Genomic DNA, 17,147 nt, shown 5'->3' on the forward strand with positions numbered 1-17,147 from the left:
GATCACTCTATAGTTTTTTAATTAAAAAACCATAAAGGAGAGGGTAAGATCGAAATTATACGGCTCTAATGGGTGCCTTTGTTAAAAGCATAAAGGAGGGGTAGGATTGAAATTATATGATCTAATGGGTGCCTTTGTTAAAAGCATAAAGGAGGGGGTAGGATTGCAAATATATGAGTTGAATGGGGGCATTTGTTCAAACAAGTCAAAAAATGTGAGGTGTAATTCTCACGGATTTTTCAAAAAAATCGAAAAACTCTCTCTTTTCATCCCGGCTTATTATAGTAGATACCAAGCATTCTTATGCTTCTTTCTGTTTTCGTTCTCTGTGTTTTTTTTTTTTTTTTTAATTAGGAAATCTCTCTCTCTCTCTCTCTCTCTCTCTCTCTCTCTCTCTCTCTCTCTCTCTCTCTCTCTCTCTCTCTCTCTCTCTCTCTCTCAGCATATGCTTTATAACTCATGTTTTGTATCATTGTATGGGGTGGGGGCTACCATTTTACACATCCAGTTTTGATGGGATGGGGCCACCATCTCCTACTAAACCTAAGCATAGGGTGGGGCCTACCATTTTACCCATATGTTATTGATGGGTGGGGCCAGTGTTCTGTGAGAGAGAGATATAGAGTTTATATGGTGGCAAGGCGCAGATAGGCCTACCTATTACCATGATCGACACCACTCATGTGTTGGTCAACATTCATTTGATAGATATGGTTAAAAAATCTTTTCTCTAGGATCATCCCAACCTTGCAGTGTATATTGTGTAGAAATAGACGGCTCAAAAAGTTCAAACAAAAAAAATCTACGATGTAGAAACCTTCACATATCCAATGATTAGGATCATCCTGTGGAGATTGATGGTAAATATCATCGAGAGAGGGGGGCCCACTGTGTTTTTCTTCTACATAGTAATACATGCTAGGGCAACATATAATTTCTCTTGCCTTCACATGGCACTCTATGGTAAATATTATCAGTTTAATCGATTTGCTGAACCGACAATAGCCTGACCAATTGCTTTGGTCCGTAGGATGATCCTAAGCCATTGATCAAACACTAGATGGAGAACTTAATCCGTCAAAAGACTATTGATCAAATGGATAGGGAGCCTCTTTTGGGTCTGCTCATGCTACTCTTGCCTCTTAGAGGAGATGACCATACAAATGGCCATATACATACATGATGATATGGATATTTTATATGGTGTATAAGCCCTTATAGACCTCTATTTTTCAACAAAAAAGAATTGTGCGGACCACGCTATAGGATGATCCAGACCATCCATGTGATGGGCCACAACGTAAATAGGTTGTGCTAGAGAATTATAGATCGGAGGGTTGAGATCATCCTATAGAAATGATTTCTTGATCACAACCTACTTACGTTGTGGCCCATCACATGGACGGTTTGGATCATCCTATAGTCCGGTCAAACCCATTCCATAGGATGATCCACACTGTTGCCCCAACTCCCAAGAATCATTCCATAAGATGATCCTAACCTTCCGATCTATAGGGGACGACACGGATCATCCTATGGAATGTGCCGTACTGTACTTTTTGAAAAATAAAAATCTAGATGATATGATATAGGTAAGGTCGGCAGTATTAGAGCATGCCACAAAAACAACAAAAGCAGATATTTCCAAAGAGCAACAAGAGCTTTACCAGATGATAGAAGGAAAGAGACGAATATGATTGCCACGAAAAATTTCTTCCCCCAAAACATTACTTCCACACCCATTTTCTTTCTTTCACTCTCTGCTTCGCTCTTTTGCTTTTAGCCCGGAAGAGATACTGTTGCTGTTCTATTTATAGCAATTTGAATTTATTGTACTTGGAGCATCAATCAGCTAGATTTTCTATTTATTCTTAGATTTTCTCGGGATTTGTGAACAAATGTGAGAGGACTGAATCTGCAGGCTACAGAAGATCTTTCCAGAAAATCTAAGGCGATTTTGTAGCTATTCCAATGTAAAACACTTTTTCCTAGTTAACATCTGACTATCAGAAATGAATGGGAAGCATGACTTGGGTCCATCCACATGATGTTGGAGGGTTCCATTCCTAGCCATTAGATCAGACTATTCGTCTAGAATTATGGCTAAGGGTGTCAATTTTGGCTCGGGCTCGGAAGCTCGCTCAAGCTCGGCTCGTTAAGGCTCGTTAAGAAAAACAGTCATATATAAATATAATACAGTAGCAGCTGAGGCATAATCATGACATTTTTCAGTAATTGTCATAACTTCATACCGTTTGGTTGTATTTTTTTTGGTAATTCTCATGATACCTTTTTTGGTAATTTTTCATTTAAAACTATATACATTCAGATATTTTACTTTTTCGTAATGATAACTTTTTTTTTATTATTTCGCTTTTGTTAGTAACCTTTGCTACCTAATTATGGCACCCTCCAAACCCCAGCTTACCTACCAAAAAAATTCGTCTAGAATTAAGTACACAGCGAAGAACCAACTGTCAAGATGATCAATACAAGGCAAAAGAAAAACACAAACAGGAACACACAATACAAAGACCAGAACAGCCTCTGTCTAGGGGTGCAACCCGGACCCCAGGGTCGGGAACCCTAGTCCAACCCAAGATGGCATTCCCTCAACCCTAACCCTATCCAGCCTCAGGTCAAGGATGTTCAACCCTAACCCAACCTGCCTCAATCCCTAAACCCTAACCCAACCCATCTAACTTGATTTTTCCAAATCGGGTCAAGTTGGGTTCAGGTTCACCTATGGCCAAACAGAAAAATACAAGGAAAAAACATAACTCAAAGAAAATAAGGATAAATTAGAGGACAGAGTTAGGGTTCAGGTTGCCAAGTTCTCAACCCTAACACGACCTGAAATTAAAGCAGGTTGGCTTTTACCGACCCTAACCCAACCCAAACCGAGGAAATGCCAACCAATTCCGACCCCAAATCAGGTTGAACCCGTCGGGTTCGTGTTGAGCCTGACCCAACTTGCACCCTGACCTTTGTCAACATGTTTCTTTCATGTGTCATTCGTTTTCTTTCCATGGAAACTTTTATTGGGAAGCTTTCTCAGTGCTCCTTATTTCTTTAAAATTTGCTCAGTAATTTTGTGGAAAGTCATTTCGTATCTAACTTTTGCATGAGAGAAGAGTCAAACAGGCTTAGTTTCAGCAGACTTTGTCTCAAATCATTTAATTCATCTAATAAGGCTTTTCTCTCGTGCAAAAGTCTTCCGTGAAATGTCTCTGCGAAATCCCTACCAAAGCCCTTTTTCTTGTATTAACGGGCTAATATGGCCCTATATTGATACATATCAATAAAATATGAGGAGGCTACAATGAGGCGTGCATACTGCAGCATACTGGGCACCCGGAATCGTAAATCTGAAATATCTACTTAATAGGCCTTGCTTTGGATGTAAAAAAGCCCAAAACCTACATCAACCACTTAGTTTGGAGTTATAAAATGTGTCTTGTTGAACATGTATGCGCTGTTAACTTACCAACTTATCCAAAAGCTTAAGGCGTTATTTATCTTTTATACTTTAACACTCCTCCGCATGTGTGGCCCACTTGGCAAACACGTGGCACATGTGGTCCCACTTTAGGCCGACCATCGCATGTGAATTTTTACTATCCAGAAGGTTTGAACTCGAGACCTTTGGCTCTGATGCCATGTTAACTTACCAACTTCTCTGGAGAAAGGCGTTATTTATCTTTTATACTTTAACATTCGCAAAGCTACATGTATCCAATGGCGATTCATATTCAACAACAAAAAGGTACAAATTATTGATGTCAGTGTTGCACAATTTGGACGATTTGGGGACGTCGTAGGTGGTGGTGCATAAGCACATGAACACCGTTGGATTGAGCACTACATAGCATATATAGACTACGAAAATAGAAGGCCCACGTTCATGTAGCCTCTCATATTTTCTTTTAACATCATGAGAATGCTTATTTTATTAGATAGTTAATATTAGATTAGTAATGTGTCAAAGAGAGCTACACAAAACTATAAATTTCTTTCCTACTTTTTGGTTCTTTTTGGTGCGAGGTGGGACCTACTATTTCGTCGTGGGTATGCCATGTCCCACCCTAACGAAGCATTCCTTGCCACTTGATACGGCCCTAACACAAGCGTGTCTTGATAATATTTTCCCTAAACAATGACAAAAGAGGAGGCGCAGGTAGAGAGTCCATGCCGAGCAAAGAGCTCCAACCAAAACACTAGAAGGAAAGCTCTACTGGAAAACCAACGTTAAATGACCAAATCACCCTTGATAAATTGCTAGCACATTTGCAAAATTCCTAAGGCCCTGTTTGGATTGCAAGAAAAAACAGTTATGGTGGATTTTTTTTTCTTTCCCTGAGTTAGAGGGAAATAATATGATTGTGGTTAACTTAGAGGGATATTATTGTAAATCAATTGTCCCTTGCTATTTTAAAAATTGAATAAGGTTGGTTCAAGTTATATCTATTCATATGTAAAATAAATGGGAAATTTTAGGAATATTTTTCTTTTCCAAACTTTTCTAGAAAATTCCTCCAATCCAAATATAGGGCCTAAATTAAACGTTTATGGGTCATTTAATAACTCTATCTCAGACCACCAACTGTTTTATGCCTGCTCCTAACGAACTTTCAAAAACCAACCCCCTCTTCATTTTTGGGGACTACAGTCACGGGCCAAACTATTGCATGAGAGAGCAAACACCTTAGATAAATTAAGTGAATTAAGACAAAATCCGTTTAAGTGAGCCACATATATGTGGCTGATCTCTCATGCAACAGTCTGGCCGAAACCATCGTTGAAGGCATTTCGTGGGCCAGCTGTTGTATGAGAGAGCAGCTACATCGGCTCACTTTTCAACAGATTTTGTCTTATTCAGTCTGCCAATTTACAAAGGAAAATGATATCAGCACAACCATGTTTAATTAATTTGATAGCTGCATTGACCCATCTTATCTTTTATTATTTAATTAAAGAGCCGTCAAGTTTTATTACAGCTCACAAAAAGCTCTTACAAGTCAAATAAAAAGGAAAAGACAAGTACATTTGTGAGATATTATAAGGATGGTTGTGCTAATATCTTTACAAATAAAGTCATCACATTTGAATGAATTATGCCACATCATAACATGAGGTAAAAGCGTAGTGACCCCACCCGATGCATGGGTTTGAGTTAATATCGTCTGACCCACCCCCATCAAGACATGTCACTGAGAGGCACACATATTTTAGTCTTTTTACAAGGCAATGTGAGGATATTGTGGTCTTTTATGAGTTTAAAGAAATCTACCAATACCATGGGTATTTAATTCACAAGAGGATGACGTACAAGACTGTATTTGCAAAATTTACCCTAATGGGATGGCTCTATCTGTAAATTGTCAAACTAGAAGACTGTTTTTGCAAATAAAGAAAATTAGAAGACTTCTTCTGCATAAACCCCATATTTTAATTATCACCTAATCCATGGAAGACATGCATAAACGATTCACGTGCCACGTTTAGGGAAGTTAACATTAAAATAATACATTTGGTCAATGCAAATGTGTATCTCACATGGGGGCGGTATTATGGTCTCGCATTGAATCGCAAAAGCTAATATTCTATTGCCTTTTGTTTAATATATGTTCCGAGTCAACGAATAAATCAATCACATTAGCTGTGTATTGGGGATTATTAGTTTTTAAACATTGTGCAAAACCACCCTACGAAGAAGTTGACTTGAGTAAAAATATGATAAAAAGAAGGGTAAGGATATTCAAGAATTGATACCAGCACTCCCTAGTTTCTATGATGGCATTCCTCATTTGTGTTTGGTTGTCCACTTGTCGTCTCATACGAGAGATCAATGTCTACTAAATTTTCAATTGGCTTTCTCTTGACACAATCGAAGGGCTAGGATCGTCTAATCCTATTGAAACCAAGGCCATCTGGAGAGCTTCTGGATGCCCCCCGAGGTCGATCATTAGGAAAGAACCCTTACTATGATTGTGTAGTTAGGAGCAAGGTTTAAATTTTCGGTTTCAGTGCCGGTTTCGGACCCTGAAATTTCAAAATTTCGGCCAAAATCTGGTACAAAAATCGAAATTATTATTTTATTCAGTATTAAATTTCGGCTAAAATTACCGAAATTTCGGTTAAATGTTAAATTAACAGATTTTATGGGTCAAATTTCCGAAATTTTGCCCGAAATAAATGACTATTTCGGTTTTTAGTGGTTTGGGTGTCGGTCTCCACCGAAATCCGGAATTTAATTTCGAATTTCGGTCGAAATTTAAAACCATGGTTAGGAGTGTGTTTTCCGTTAAAAAGATATCACCATCTACTTTAAGAAGATATGCGCCACCTCGATTGAATAAGACAAAATCTGAGCCTATGTGGTTGCTCTCTCATGCAATAGCTGTCCCGCAAAATGCCTTATGCGATGGTCCCTAGCAAATCCACTTTATATTTTGTCCACATTAGATGCAGAAAGCTGTAAGAAATATTCAATGCTGCAGGTGAACAATGAGTTATTGAAAATTCATAAAGAATGGTGAAAGTGATTAGACACCTGTGTGAGCCCATGCGGAGATATGATTGTGATACAATCCTAATTCTGCCTAAATTGGAATAGGAAGTTCCTGAAACTTTGACCATGAGAAAATGAAAGTTTTCTTGGGTCACCATGCAAATAGACTGTGCCCCATAATTCAACTATATAACTATGAAGTGAGCCCCATGTACTCTTTAAAAAATATTATACTCTAAGCCATATAAAATCTTTTTATTTCAATAGGCTAAAATATGGTTATTAGCATTCTTAATATAAAGATTTTTTGTTAAAAAAACAAAAGCAGCTTGTAGAGAGGACACTCCAATTATCATCAGAATTGATTGATTAGTGGGCCCACTCTAATAGTACAAAGATTGAATTATTGTAGGATCCTAAATATTTAATAGGATTTGCTAGCGACCGCCACATAAGGCATTTCGCGGATGGTCTGTTGCATGTGAAAGCAACCACAGAGGCTCACTTTTAAGCAGATTTTGTCTTATTCATTTAATTTATCTGAGGTGGCTGCTGTCCCATGCAACAGCCCATCCGCGAAATGCCTTCTGTGGAGGTTGCTAGCAAACCCCATATTTAATAGATGTTCTAATAGCATGAGGGTGTGGAACTGAAATGGAAAAGAAAGGGATATTTGCAATGTGCATACGCCCCCCTCTTAACGTGAACAGTGATGCTTTTTACGTCAAATCACTTTAACAGTGGGGCGAATGCACACTGTAGGGGGGTGGAAATATCATCGCCCCTTCAAAAATTGCTAAGATTGTCCAATATAACTTTATCTCCAACCTTTTTGTTTGACTTCACCAGAAAATATGACTTTGGTATTAGAAAAAGACAAAAAAGAAGAGGTGGAAATAAAGAAACCTTTTCTTTTGATTTTTGTTGCCTAGTTATCACTTTTTACCCGAGGTGGAAATAAAGAAACCTTTTCTCCTGATTTTTCTTGCCTAGTTATCACTTTTTACCCGAGAGGGATATATAATTTGGAGAGATTTTCGGCCCTTTTGGATTCCCGCTTCCCATTTTTACTGGCTGTTACAGTCCTCTATGGCTCTATCTCAGATATAGAGAGAGAGAGAGAGAGAGAGAGAGAGAGAGAGAGGGAGGTTTTGTGGTAGTTGGATAAAAAGCTTTTTAATGGCCATTTCTTGGTTTTCTGGTCCCACGCTTCTGTTTTCTCAAGCTTATACATGGAGAAAATGCAGGGATTCCGCTTCCAGGTTTTTTTTTTCCCGGTTTTCACTCATTTCTCACACGCAAGTGCGAACTTTCCTTCTGTAGAGAATTAATTTTCTTGTGAATGCTTATCCGATGATTATTTTTTCCTGAATCGTATACTAACAAGCAAAAACCGGTGAGAGAAATCATCGAATCCGTTACGTTCGAAATAAAAGGAAATGCATTACTCTTAAACACTCAGAAATCGAAAAAAAAAACGCCGGATTTGCAATTCCTGCTTTTTTTCCTGTACCGGAGCCCGATCTTTGACGAAAATAGAAGAAAAAAGAACTTTATTGACCAGATCTACAAAATCAGTTGAGATTTACAGTGATAGAGTGGAGTTCTTACGAAATAACTCGATTTCGGAATCAGAAAGCAACAGGAGTAGAAAAAAACAGGAAAAAATAGAGAGAAAAGAAAAACTCTCGATAAATGACGCATTTCAAAGCAAGAAATCACTCTTCATTACTGAAACGGCTCTGTATTTAATTGGAAATTTGAGCAACGGCTCGTTATTTAACGAGCACGGACTAGAAAATGATGACTTTTACAGTCTCTTCTACTAGATAGATACTCAGTGAGAAAAAAAAAGCTAGATCTCAGAGAAACGATTCGATCTTTAACTCGGATTCAAGGAAAATGGATTTTTCTGTCTTCTTCCCTGCAATTTTCTTGCTCGGATTGCTTTTCACACCGTCGATCTCAGATCTGATCGAAGATCAACAAGCTTTGCTCGATTTTATCGACAATTTCCCAAACGAACGATATCTAAACTGGAATCAGGACTCACCTGTCTGCCAAAACTGGACTGGAGTAACCTGTAACCCTAATAATACTCGAATCATAGCCGTCCGTTTGGCAGGAATCGGTTTAAACGGTCAGATCCCGCTCAATACCCTCAGCCGTCTATCCGATCTCCAGATCCTGAGTCTCCAATCCAATGCCCTAACTGGTCCTTTCCCTCCGGACTTGTTCCAACTGAAAAACCTAACACTTCTCTATCTCCAGTTCAATAATTTCTCTAGTCTGTTGCCGGATTTCTCCGCCTGGACGAATCTCACCGTCCTTGATCTCTCCTTCAATGCTTTCAATGGCAGCATTCCTTTGTCCATCTCAAATTTAACTCAAATTAGGTCTTTGAACCTCTCACACAACTCTCTTTCAGGTGAAATCCCTAATCTCCAACTCCCTACTTTACAACAACTGAATCTAGGCAATAACAATTTCATTGGAAGCGTGCCGAAGTCTCTTCAGAGGTTTTTGAATTCATCTTTCGCTGGTAATGCCAATCTCTCCAATTTAGGTTCACGGCTGCCACTATCGCCCATTAGCCCTCCTGTTCCTTCGCCATTACCGAGCTCGAGAAAGACTCGAAAGGCTTTCGCCCTTTCGCACTCAGCAATATTGGGGATTATCGTTGGAGGTTGCGCTATAGTTTTTGTTATCCTCGCTGTTCTGTTGCTCGTTTGTTGCTCGAAAAGTAGAGATGAAGATGGGGTTTCGGGTAAGTTCCGTAATAGCGATAGATCGCCTGAGAAAGTGGTGGCGGGGAGCCAAGATGAGAGTAATCGGCTTGTTTTCTTTGAGGGCTGTCGATTTGCGTTTGATTTGGAGGATTTGTTGATTGCTTCTGCTGAGGTGCTTGGGAAGGGGACATTTGGGACTGCGTATAAGGCAGTTTTGGAGGATGCAACGACAGTGGTGGTGAAGAGGTTGAAAGAGGTGGCTGTGGGGAAGAGGGAGTTCGAGCAGCAAATGGAAATAGTGGGAAGAATTCGGCACGAGAATGTGGTTCAGATGAGAGCGTATTACTATTCCAAGGAAGAGAAGATCATGGTCTATGATTACTTCAGCCAGGGGAGTGTCTCTTCCATGTTACACGGTATGATACTCCTTACAATTTTTTCTTCTAAGCTGTTTTTGTAGCTCTTTTTTTTTTAAAGTGGAAATTTAGTGATTTGATGGTCTTGTTGGATGGTATTCATCCAAATAATTGAGAGGTGGAGGAAAAAGATATTAGGTGTGTTGGCAACTAATGTTGCATTGCCTGTTAGTTTTGTTGTGATCTCTTCGTTTCCCATTTCTGTTAGCTGATACTATGACTGTCTCTTCAATTGTGAAAATTAGGATTATACTCTAATACAGTGTTCTAGTCTGCAATTCTCAATTTCAAGAACTTGGAAAAGATGCCTTGGGTTTTAATCCTTTAATTTCATATGGTATTCACTGCTATTGTCATCAGGTGTTACTATTTTTGATTCATCATCTTCAGGAACTTGCATTTGCTTCGTTGTTTTCATTGTTATTTTTGTTATGAGATCTTAGATATCTATGAGTTGTTCTTGTTGAATGAAAAGTGACAGGCATTTGTGTATAACCATCTCGTTGTTGTGAACTTCCTCAAAGTGGATAGTCCAACAGTCAATTGGAGCTTTCAAAGTCCCACCTGAAATCAAATCCTATTACTGATATTCATGCAATAAGTGGGACCTACACCAATCCTTGCTGTGGGCGAAAGCACGTGTGGGGATTGTGCTCATGCTCCCACCAGTTGGAATTCGTGGACTTACGTCTGTGTGCATTGCTCTTTTTTGTTTTGTTTATATTTTGAAATTGGCTTAAAGTGATAATAAGTTTTCAAGTTTCACCGTCTTCCTTTACTGAATTATTAGAATGATCTGCATGTCACTGTGTCCTTGTTTATAGTTTGAATGCCTTAGCGCTTCACCACTTCATTTTGCTTTTCCCTAGTGCGAAGATTATGATATGCACCTAATTTACCATAGCTGGGAGTCTGGGAAATTTCCTCAATTTGATCATATTACTAGAACTCCAGAACATGTTGGTATTGTCAACTTATCTGTCATATGTAATTTGATCTGTCAATGAAATTTTTTTTCCATTTTCTTAAACCAGCGTTGTGAGAATTGAATAGGACAGGGCGCTAGACTGACTTGAATTGTTAGATCAATATGTAGATTTTATGATTATTAAAGTAGAAAATTAATAAAAATATAAGAAGAGTGTAGAATTTAGGAAATAAGATAGTCCCAAATGAACCATATTGTGATATTCTGTTGCATCACTATCGCATTGAGTACACAAACTATGCTTACCAATAAAATAAGATTAAAATCGGATGTAATTGCATCAAAGAGAATCATAAAAGAAAAGTTAAGGGAAAATCAGCATGAAACATGAATAATCCACCCCAAAGCATGGAAAGCCCACTGAGAAAAGGAGGAGAATCCACTCCTAATAAGAATTAGAATGATGGGCCCAACTCCAAATTGAAAACAAAGCCTAAATCTACTGTTCATGTTTTTCTTGATAGACCACACCATTGTTTAGAAACTTGGACTCGACCTAGAACTCAGCCAAGGTAAAATCAAATTGGCTCGGGTGAGTCCGTGATTGACACAGTTAATTTTTCATTAACTTGGGCGAGTCAAAGGATTTTTTGATTAACTCGGTAGGGCCAAACTCGAACTCAAGTGATGGAGGACCATCTTTTGTCAGAGTCGGGAGGAAGTTATTACAGGCTAGAGGGATCCATCACGAGTGTTACGATGTCTTTTTCGTTTAGTTATAGGATTTTAATTGAGAGTTTTAAGTAACTGTAAGTCTATTGGGGTAGAAGAGCCCTTTTTCCATTTAAATCTCCCAAGTCACTTAAGTTTAAGGGTGTTTTAAATAGATCTCACACATGCATTACGTATTTTACATAAGGGGTATAGGTTGCAAGAATTTATTATTTAAGTAGTTGTATTTTAGTAGAAGACTCGAGTTTCACAACTCCAAGTTCTAATAGGATTAAAGTTCTAGTAGGATTCTTTTCGTTTTTCAACGCAGGGGTAAGGCTGCGTACATCTAGCCCTCCCCAGACCCCGCAATGGCGGGAGCCTCGTGCACTGGGCTGCCCTTTTTTTTAGGATTCTTTTAGTTTTTCTTTATTTAAAAGGAGTTTTGGCTTGTAAACATTACACATTTAAGAAATAAAGAATAGAAGCTTTCAACCCTACTTTGCTATGTGGATTGATGGCATATTTTCTAGGTGGATTCCTAGAACCATAAGTTGAATTCCTTGGGTACTTTTTTCCCTTCATCTCTCTTTCTAATTGTTCTTGCTTAGAGTTCTTCCACAAGGTACAGATTCTTTCTTCTCTTTCCCCATGTTTTCTTTCTCATTCTCTAACCCTAGATATTGGGTATTTCTTCTCTTTTAGAATTTTTATTCAACCTATTTTCTCTTGAATTCCTACAACTGTCATCTTTTGCATCTTCAAATCATCACTCTTCATTTTCTCTAACCTCTTTTTCTCTTTCTTTATTTCTCTATCTAATTTTTCGAGCTCCTGACAAATAAGACATGTTGTCTTCTTTTTATTTTTGTCAACTTTGTTTTTTCTCAAATTTCAAACCCTATTATTTCCTTCATATCTACTGTCTTTTTTTTTCTTTTTCTTTTTTCTGTGTATTTGATTGAAGTAGTTGTTAATAATCTTTTATTTTTAGGAAATCTGTTGTCACAGATTTCTAATCTTTAGTTTCCTTCCTGCTGAATGTCTGAGTACATGCCGGTGTGAACCAGTTTTGATTCTATTTATTGTGGCGTGTAATTAGATCAACCCTAATCTATCTTGAAAGTAAATTTTTAGTTAAAAAACAAAAACTTTGGATCAAGAAAGAGGTTCTAATCCACTTTTCTCTCTCTAATCTTTCATTGATCCATGGTTATTTGTTTTCTGATTCTTGATACAAAATCCCACTCCTACTTGCATCTATACCTTCCTTAATTTCTACGATTCCCTTTATAAGATGCCATACATCAAATTGGTATCAGAGCATCTCCCTTGATTTTTCATACATCACTCTCCAAGGTAAAACCTAATCAACTTGAGCGAGTGAAGGATTGACTTGGGGAGTCTTTAAACAGTGACGAACCACAGGATTAGTTAAACAATGGATCACACTTGAAAAAAAACTTGCATGACTCTTAAATTCAAATACATTCACTGAACTTCTTCTAACGTAATTATAAACCATGATTCTTAAGCTTCAGCCTAAACCTGTGTGGATAGTTGCCAAATTTTTTATGTTATCATCTATGCTGCCGACGGGTCTCTTTTCTCGCTTGATCTTTTGCCTTATCTTGTCCATGAGATATTGTGTATAATGGCACCCATGATCCTTATCACTTTCATAGTTGGAGAGAATTCACCCTTGAATTCATATCGTTTGAATCCAATGTAGCATCTATCATTGATCCATCCTCATCATAAGATTGATCTCCTATTTCCTCTATAATAATAATAATAATTCAATATTGATCTCAATGTTGGTCTCCATCCTAACCTCCATTTTGAGCATCACCCCGATTCCAAAATCCATCGTGATACGGTCATGAATTCCATCTCGTTTATGATCTCAAGCTTGAACTTTATAATGATAACAATCTCGATCTTGAACCATCTCGAATGCAATCTTGGGACGGATCCCTACGACAATGGAAGAGACTGATGTCAGATCTCTTGACATCATCTTTTCAGCATCATTTCATTGCTCCGCAAACCACCTCTATTCAATATGATTTGAGTTAGGTGATCTAACTTTTGGTTCATCTCTATGATCACTTGCTCTGATCGTTAGATCTTGTCCAAATTGGTGTCAGTAGCTCTCCTCGGCAGCATCGTGTCACAACTCCTTAAATGAATTCTTAAGGTTTAACTCACTCTAATACCACACAAATATTATTCATTCAGATTGAGTACACAAACTATGGTTGAGATGCTAGATAACAAGAAACTAGAGGAGGTAGTTGCATCAAATAGAAGCACATGAGAGACGTAGAGAGTAACATCAGTGTGGAACATTGAAAATCCACCCTAAATCACAGAGAATCCTCTCATGAAGAAGGATAATCCACTCTTAAAGTACAGTAATTCAATTCCATCAATAAATGCTAAGAAATCCTCTTGAAACAGCTATATATAAGACTTTAAGTCACTATAAAACCCCATTCAAAAACTTTGTCATCAATCATCTCTTAATCTCAACCATGGAAAATACTAAAAAGGCCCTTAGACCCAGAGACTCCCACATGGATCAGAATAACAAGCACAACCCCAAACTGGAGAAACATAAACCTAAAAATAGGAGTAATATTATTTTTGATAGACCCCACTTAAAACCTACCTAAATTTACTCTTACCCTCAATTAAAATTCACTAAAATCCTCTAAAATAGTAATAGCCAAGACTGCAGAGTTTCAGCCCAATTTGACAAGGATAGGACCCACTTTTGATGGATCAACCATATGGTCCACTGGGTTCCCTTTTTTCAATCGATCTTGGCCTTTTTTTTTACCATGAAATACATTTGGTATAACTGTGATCCCATCATATTTTTGCTTTAAGCAGTTTATAGAATCCCCATGTTGTTTCTGTGTAGCAATAAACTAAATGCATAAAAAACTTTTGAGAATAAGATATGACTAAATCTACTTAATGTTGACAAATCAATATTGTTAAACTATTATTGGCCATGGCTAACTATCTTGCTTATGCGATGATCTATAAGTGAGTATTTGTGCTTGCCCTATGCACGACAGTAAGGTTGCTCCATTATGACCTGGTGGTCACGGGTTCGAGTCACGGAAACAGCCTCTCTGCAAAGCAAGGGTAAGGCTGCGTACATCTAGCCCTCCCCAGACCCCGCAATGGCGGGAGCCTCGTGCACTGGGCCGCCCTATTTGTGCTTGCCCTAGCATTTCCTGAATTTTCATCTTAAAATCTACCCTTTGCATATGTTTCACTGAATTTACATTATTTCCACCAAAATTTTCAACCAAAACCGAAATGATTCTGCTTCAGTGGCGATCGAAACCGAAATTTAAAACCTTGGGATTGAATCCATTGACTTCTCGTATGGATCATTTGGATAGGTAGGGGGATTATGTTTATTGACAGAGATGAAAGGTCTCAGGTTGCGGGCACTTTCTATTTGTCTGATTCTGTAGAATCTTGAAGGAAGTGGACTCCAAAACATTCAACAAAATTACTTCTAGATTCAAGATATGATTTAAGAGGAGGGAGGGAAGGAGGGAGACTTGAAGGACGCCGCTCCATTTTTTCACATTAGGAGGGAAGGAAATGTGGAGGCTGATAGACCAGCAAATGAAGGAGTATCCAGCGGACATCTTGTAATTGGAGGCCATATGCCTGAGTCTCATAGGTCCTAGTACTTCTAGATTCAAGATATGATTTAAGAGTCAGAGAGAGAAAGAGAGAGTTGCATAAATTCGAAGAAGTGCTAGATAGACTTGAAGGACGCCGCTCCATTTTTTTCACATTAGGAGGGAAGGAAATGTGGAGGCTGATAGACCAGCAAATGAAGGAGTATCCAGCGGATATCTTGTAATTAGAGGCCAGATGCCTGTGTCTCGTAGATCCTAGTAGGTCTTACTGTTACTAGTTAGATTGCATATCTCTGCTTCTGTTTTGTATTGCCATTTTGGTGTCTCGCTCTGACTTTGTTTTTCCCTTCTTATTTCATTAATGAAGATTCTGTTGTGAACCCAACCCCCCCCCCCCCCCGGCCACACACACACAAGAAAAAAAAACAAAGAATGAACTGCAATCATTCAAGAAAACAAAGAATGAGCTGCATTACTCTGAGAGTAAGGGTGTTTTCTTTTTAAAATGAGGAGAGAGAGAGAGAGAGAGAGAGAGAGAGAGAGAGAGAGAGAGAGAGTAGGTGGTCTGTCCTTTAGCAAAAAAAAATTTGAACAGTCATTTATTTTATTAAAAGAAACTGAGCGAGGAGGTCAGGGAAAAGAAAAATACAATCAAAAGCGAATAAAGATAAAGAACAATGGATCAAGGAGGCATAAAATCAAATAGGGCCAGACTATCTCCAAGGACACCCGCTCTAGCCAACCGGTCAACTTCACTATTGGTTGATCTTTTTACATGACTATAAACTATATCATGGCCCTCCGAACGGTCCTTTATTTCTTCAATAAGGTGCGTAAACCTCCATGTGGGTGGATGACTACCCATCAACCATCTTATGAGTCATGGCATTGAGAGAGTCACCTTCCACTATTAGCCTGTCCAAGACTCCATCCTCCACCAACCTGAATCCTTTAACAAAATTCAAAGTTAGATTTCTCTTTTGATTGTTTTGGAAACTCTTTGACATTGAATGCCGGTGTCTTGGGCAGCGAGTGTCACCCTCATGTGTAGAATTCTTTGTATTCAGCATGGTTTAGATCAATCATACAATCCATTGTTCTTCTTGATTGTTTTGGAAACTCTCTGATATTGAATCCACATTCTTCTTGATTCGGATGTAAACTTAACATCTAGTTATGATGCGATGCTACAATGATTCATCCAAACCTGGATCCATTGCTTAACATTACTAGCATTGCAGGGAAAAGAGGTGAACAGAGAACTCCCCTCAATTGGGACACCAGGTTGAGGATCGCTCTTGGAACGGCGAGAGGCATCTTACGAATCCACGCAGAGAATGCAGGAAAGCTTGTCCATGGAAACATCAAATCTTCAAACATCTTCCTCAACCCCCAAAACTATGGTTGTGTCTCCGATCTCGGCCTAAGCACCTTATTGAACACACCAATGCCCCCATCTCGGGCAGTCGGATTCCGGGCCCCAGAGTTGATCGACGCACGGAAAGCATCACAGCCGTCCGATGTGTACAGTGTTGGGGTCTTACTACTCGAGCTTCTCACCGGAAAATCTCCCATACATTCTATAGGTGGCAATGAGGTTGTGCATTTGGTCAGGTGGGTCCAGTCCGTGGTCCGTGAGGAGTGGACGGCCGAAGTGTTTGATATTGAACTGATGAAGTCTCCCAACATTGAGGAGGAATTGGTGGAAATGTTACAGATAGCAATGGCATGTGTTGCAAGAATGCCAGAGCAAAGGCCTAAGATGGAAGAGGTGGTGAAGATGATTGAGGATGTGAGGAGGATTGAGACTGAAAATAGGCCTTCTTATGAAGCAAAAACTGATGAATCGAGTGGACAAACACCTCCTGCTCAGGGGAATGATTCTTCCCTGAAAAAGAAACCCAGTTCCTCTGGTGTGGTTTGAATGCTGTGTGTAGTTTTTATTTTCATTTTTATGATTCTTGTTTGGATGTTTGAGTGCCGGTAGATGAGGGTGCCAAATGCAGAGGAACGTCTTTATGTTGGGGTATCCTTATCAACCGACACGGTACGTAAGTTCTTTTCTTTTAGGCCATGTTTGGATTGCAAGAAAAACATTTTTGATGGAAAATATTTTCTTAGAAATTTTTTTTCCTTTCCGTGATTTAGAAGGAAATAATATGATTATTATTAATTTAA

General features: G+C 38.7%; 1 protein-coding gene across 1 annotated transcript; it reads left to right on the forward strand.

Moving 5' to 3' along the window:
* The first annotated feature begins 7,628 nt into the window (after positions 1-7,628).
* Positions 7,629-17,102, forward strand: LOC143891552 (putative inactive receptor kinase At5g58300). The gene is made up of 2 exons (XM_077396045.1): positions 7,629-9,656; positions 16,211-17,102. Exons 1-2 carry the CDS (start codon positions 8,414-8,416, stop codon positions 16,891-16,893), a joined length of 1,926 nt encoding a protein of 641 aa, XP_077252160.1. The 5' UTR covers positions 7,629-8,413; the 3' UTR covers positions 16,894-17,102.
* Positions 17,103-17,147: the final 45 nt, after the last annotated feature.

The sequence above is a fragment of the Tasmannia lanceolata genome, unplaced genomic scaffold (assembly GCF_043159265.1).
Source record: "Tasmannia lanceolata isolate RefF3 unplaced genomic scaffold, GAP_Taslan_0.1 ptg000015l, whole genome shotgun sequence".
Lineage (NCBI taxonomy): Eukaryota > Viridiplantae > Streptophyta > Magnoliopsida > Canellales > Winteraceae > Tasmannia > Tasmannia lanceolata.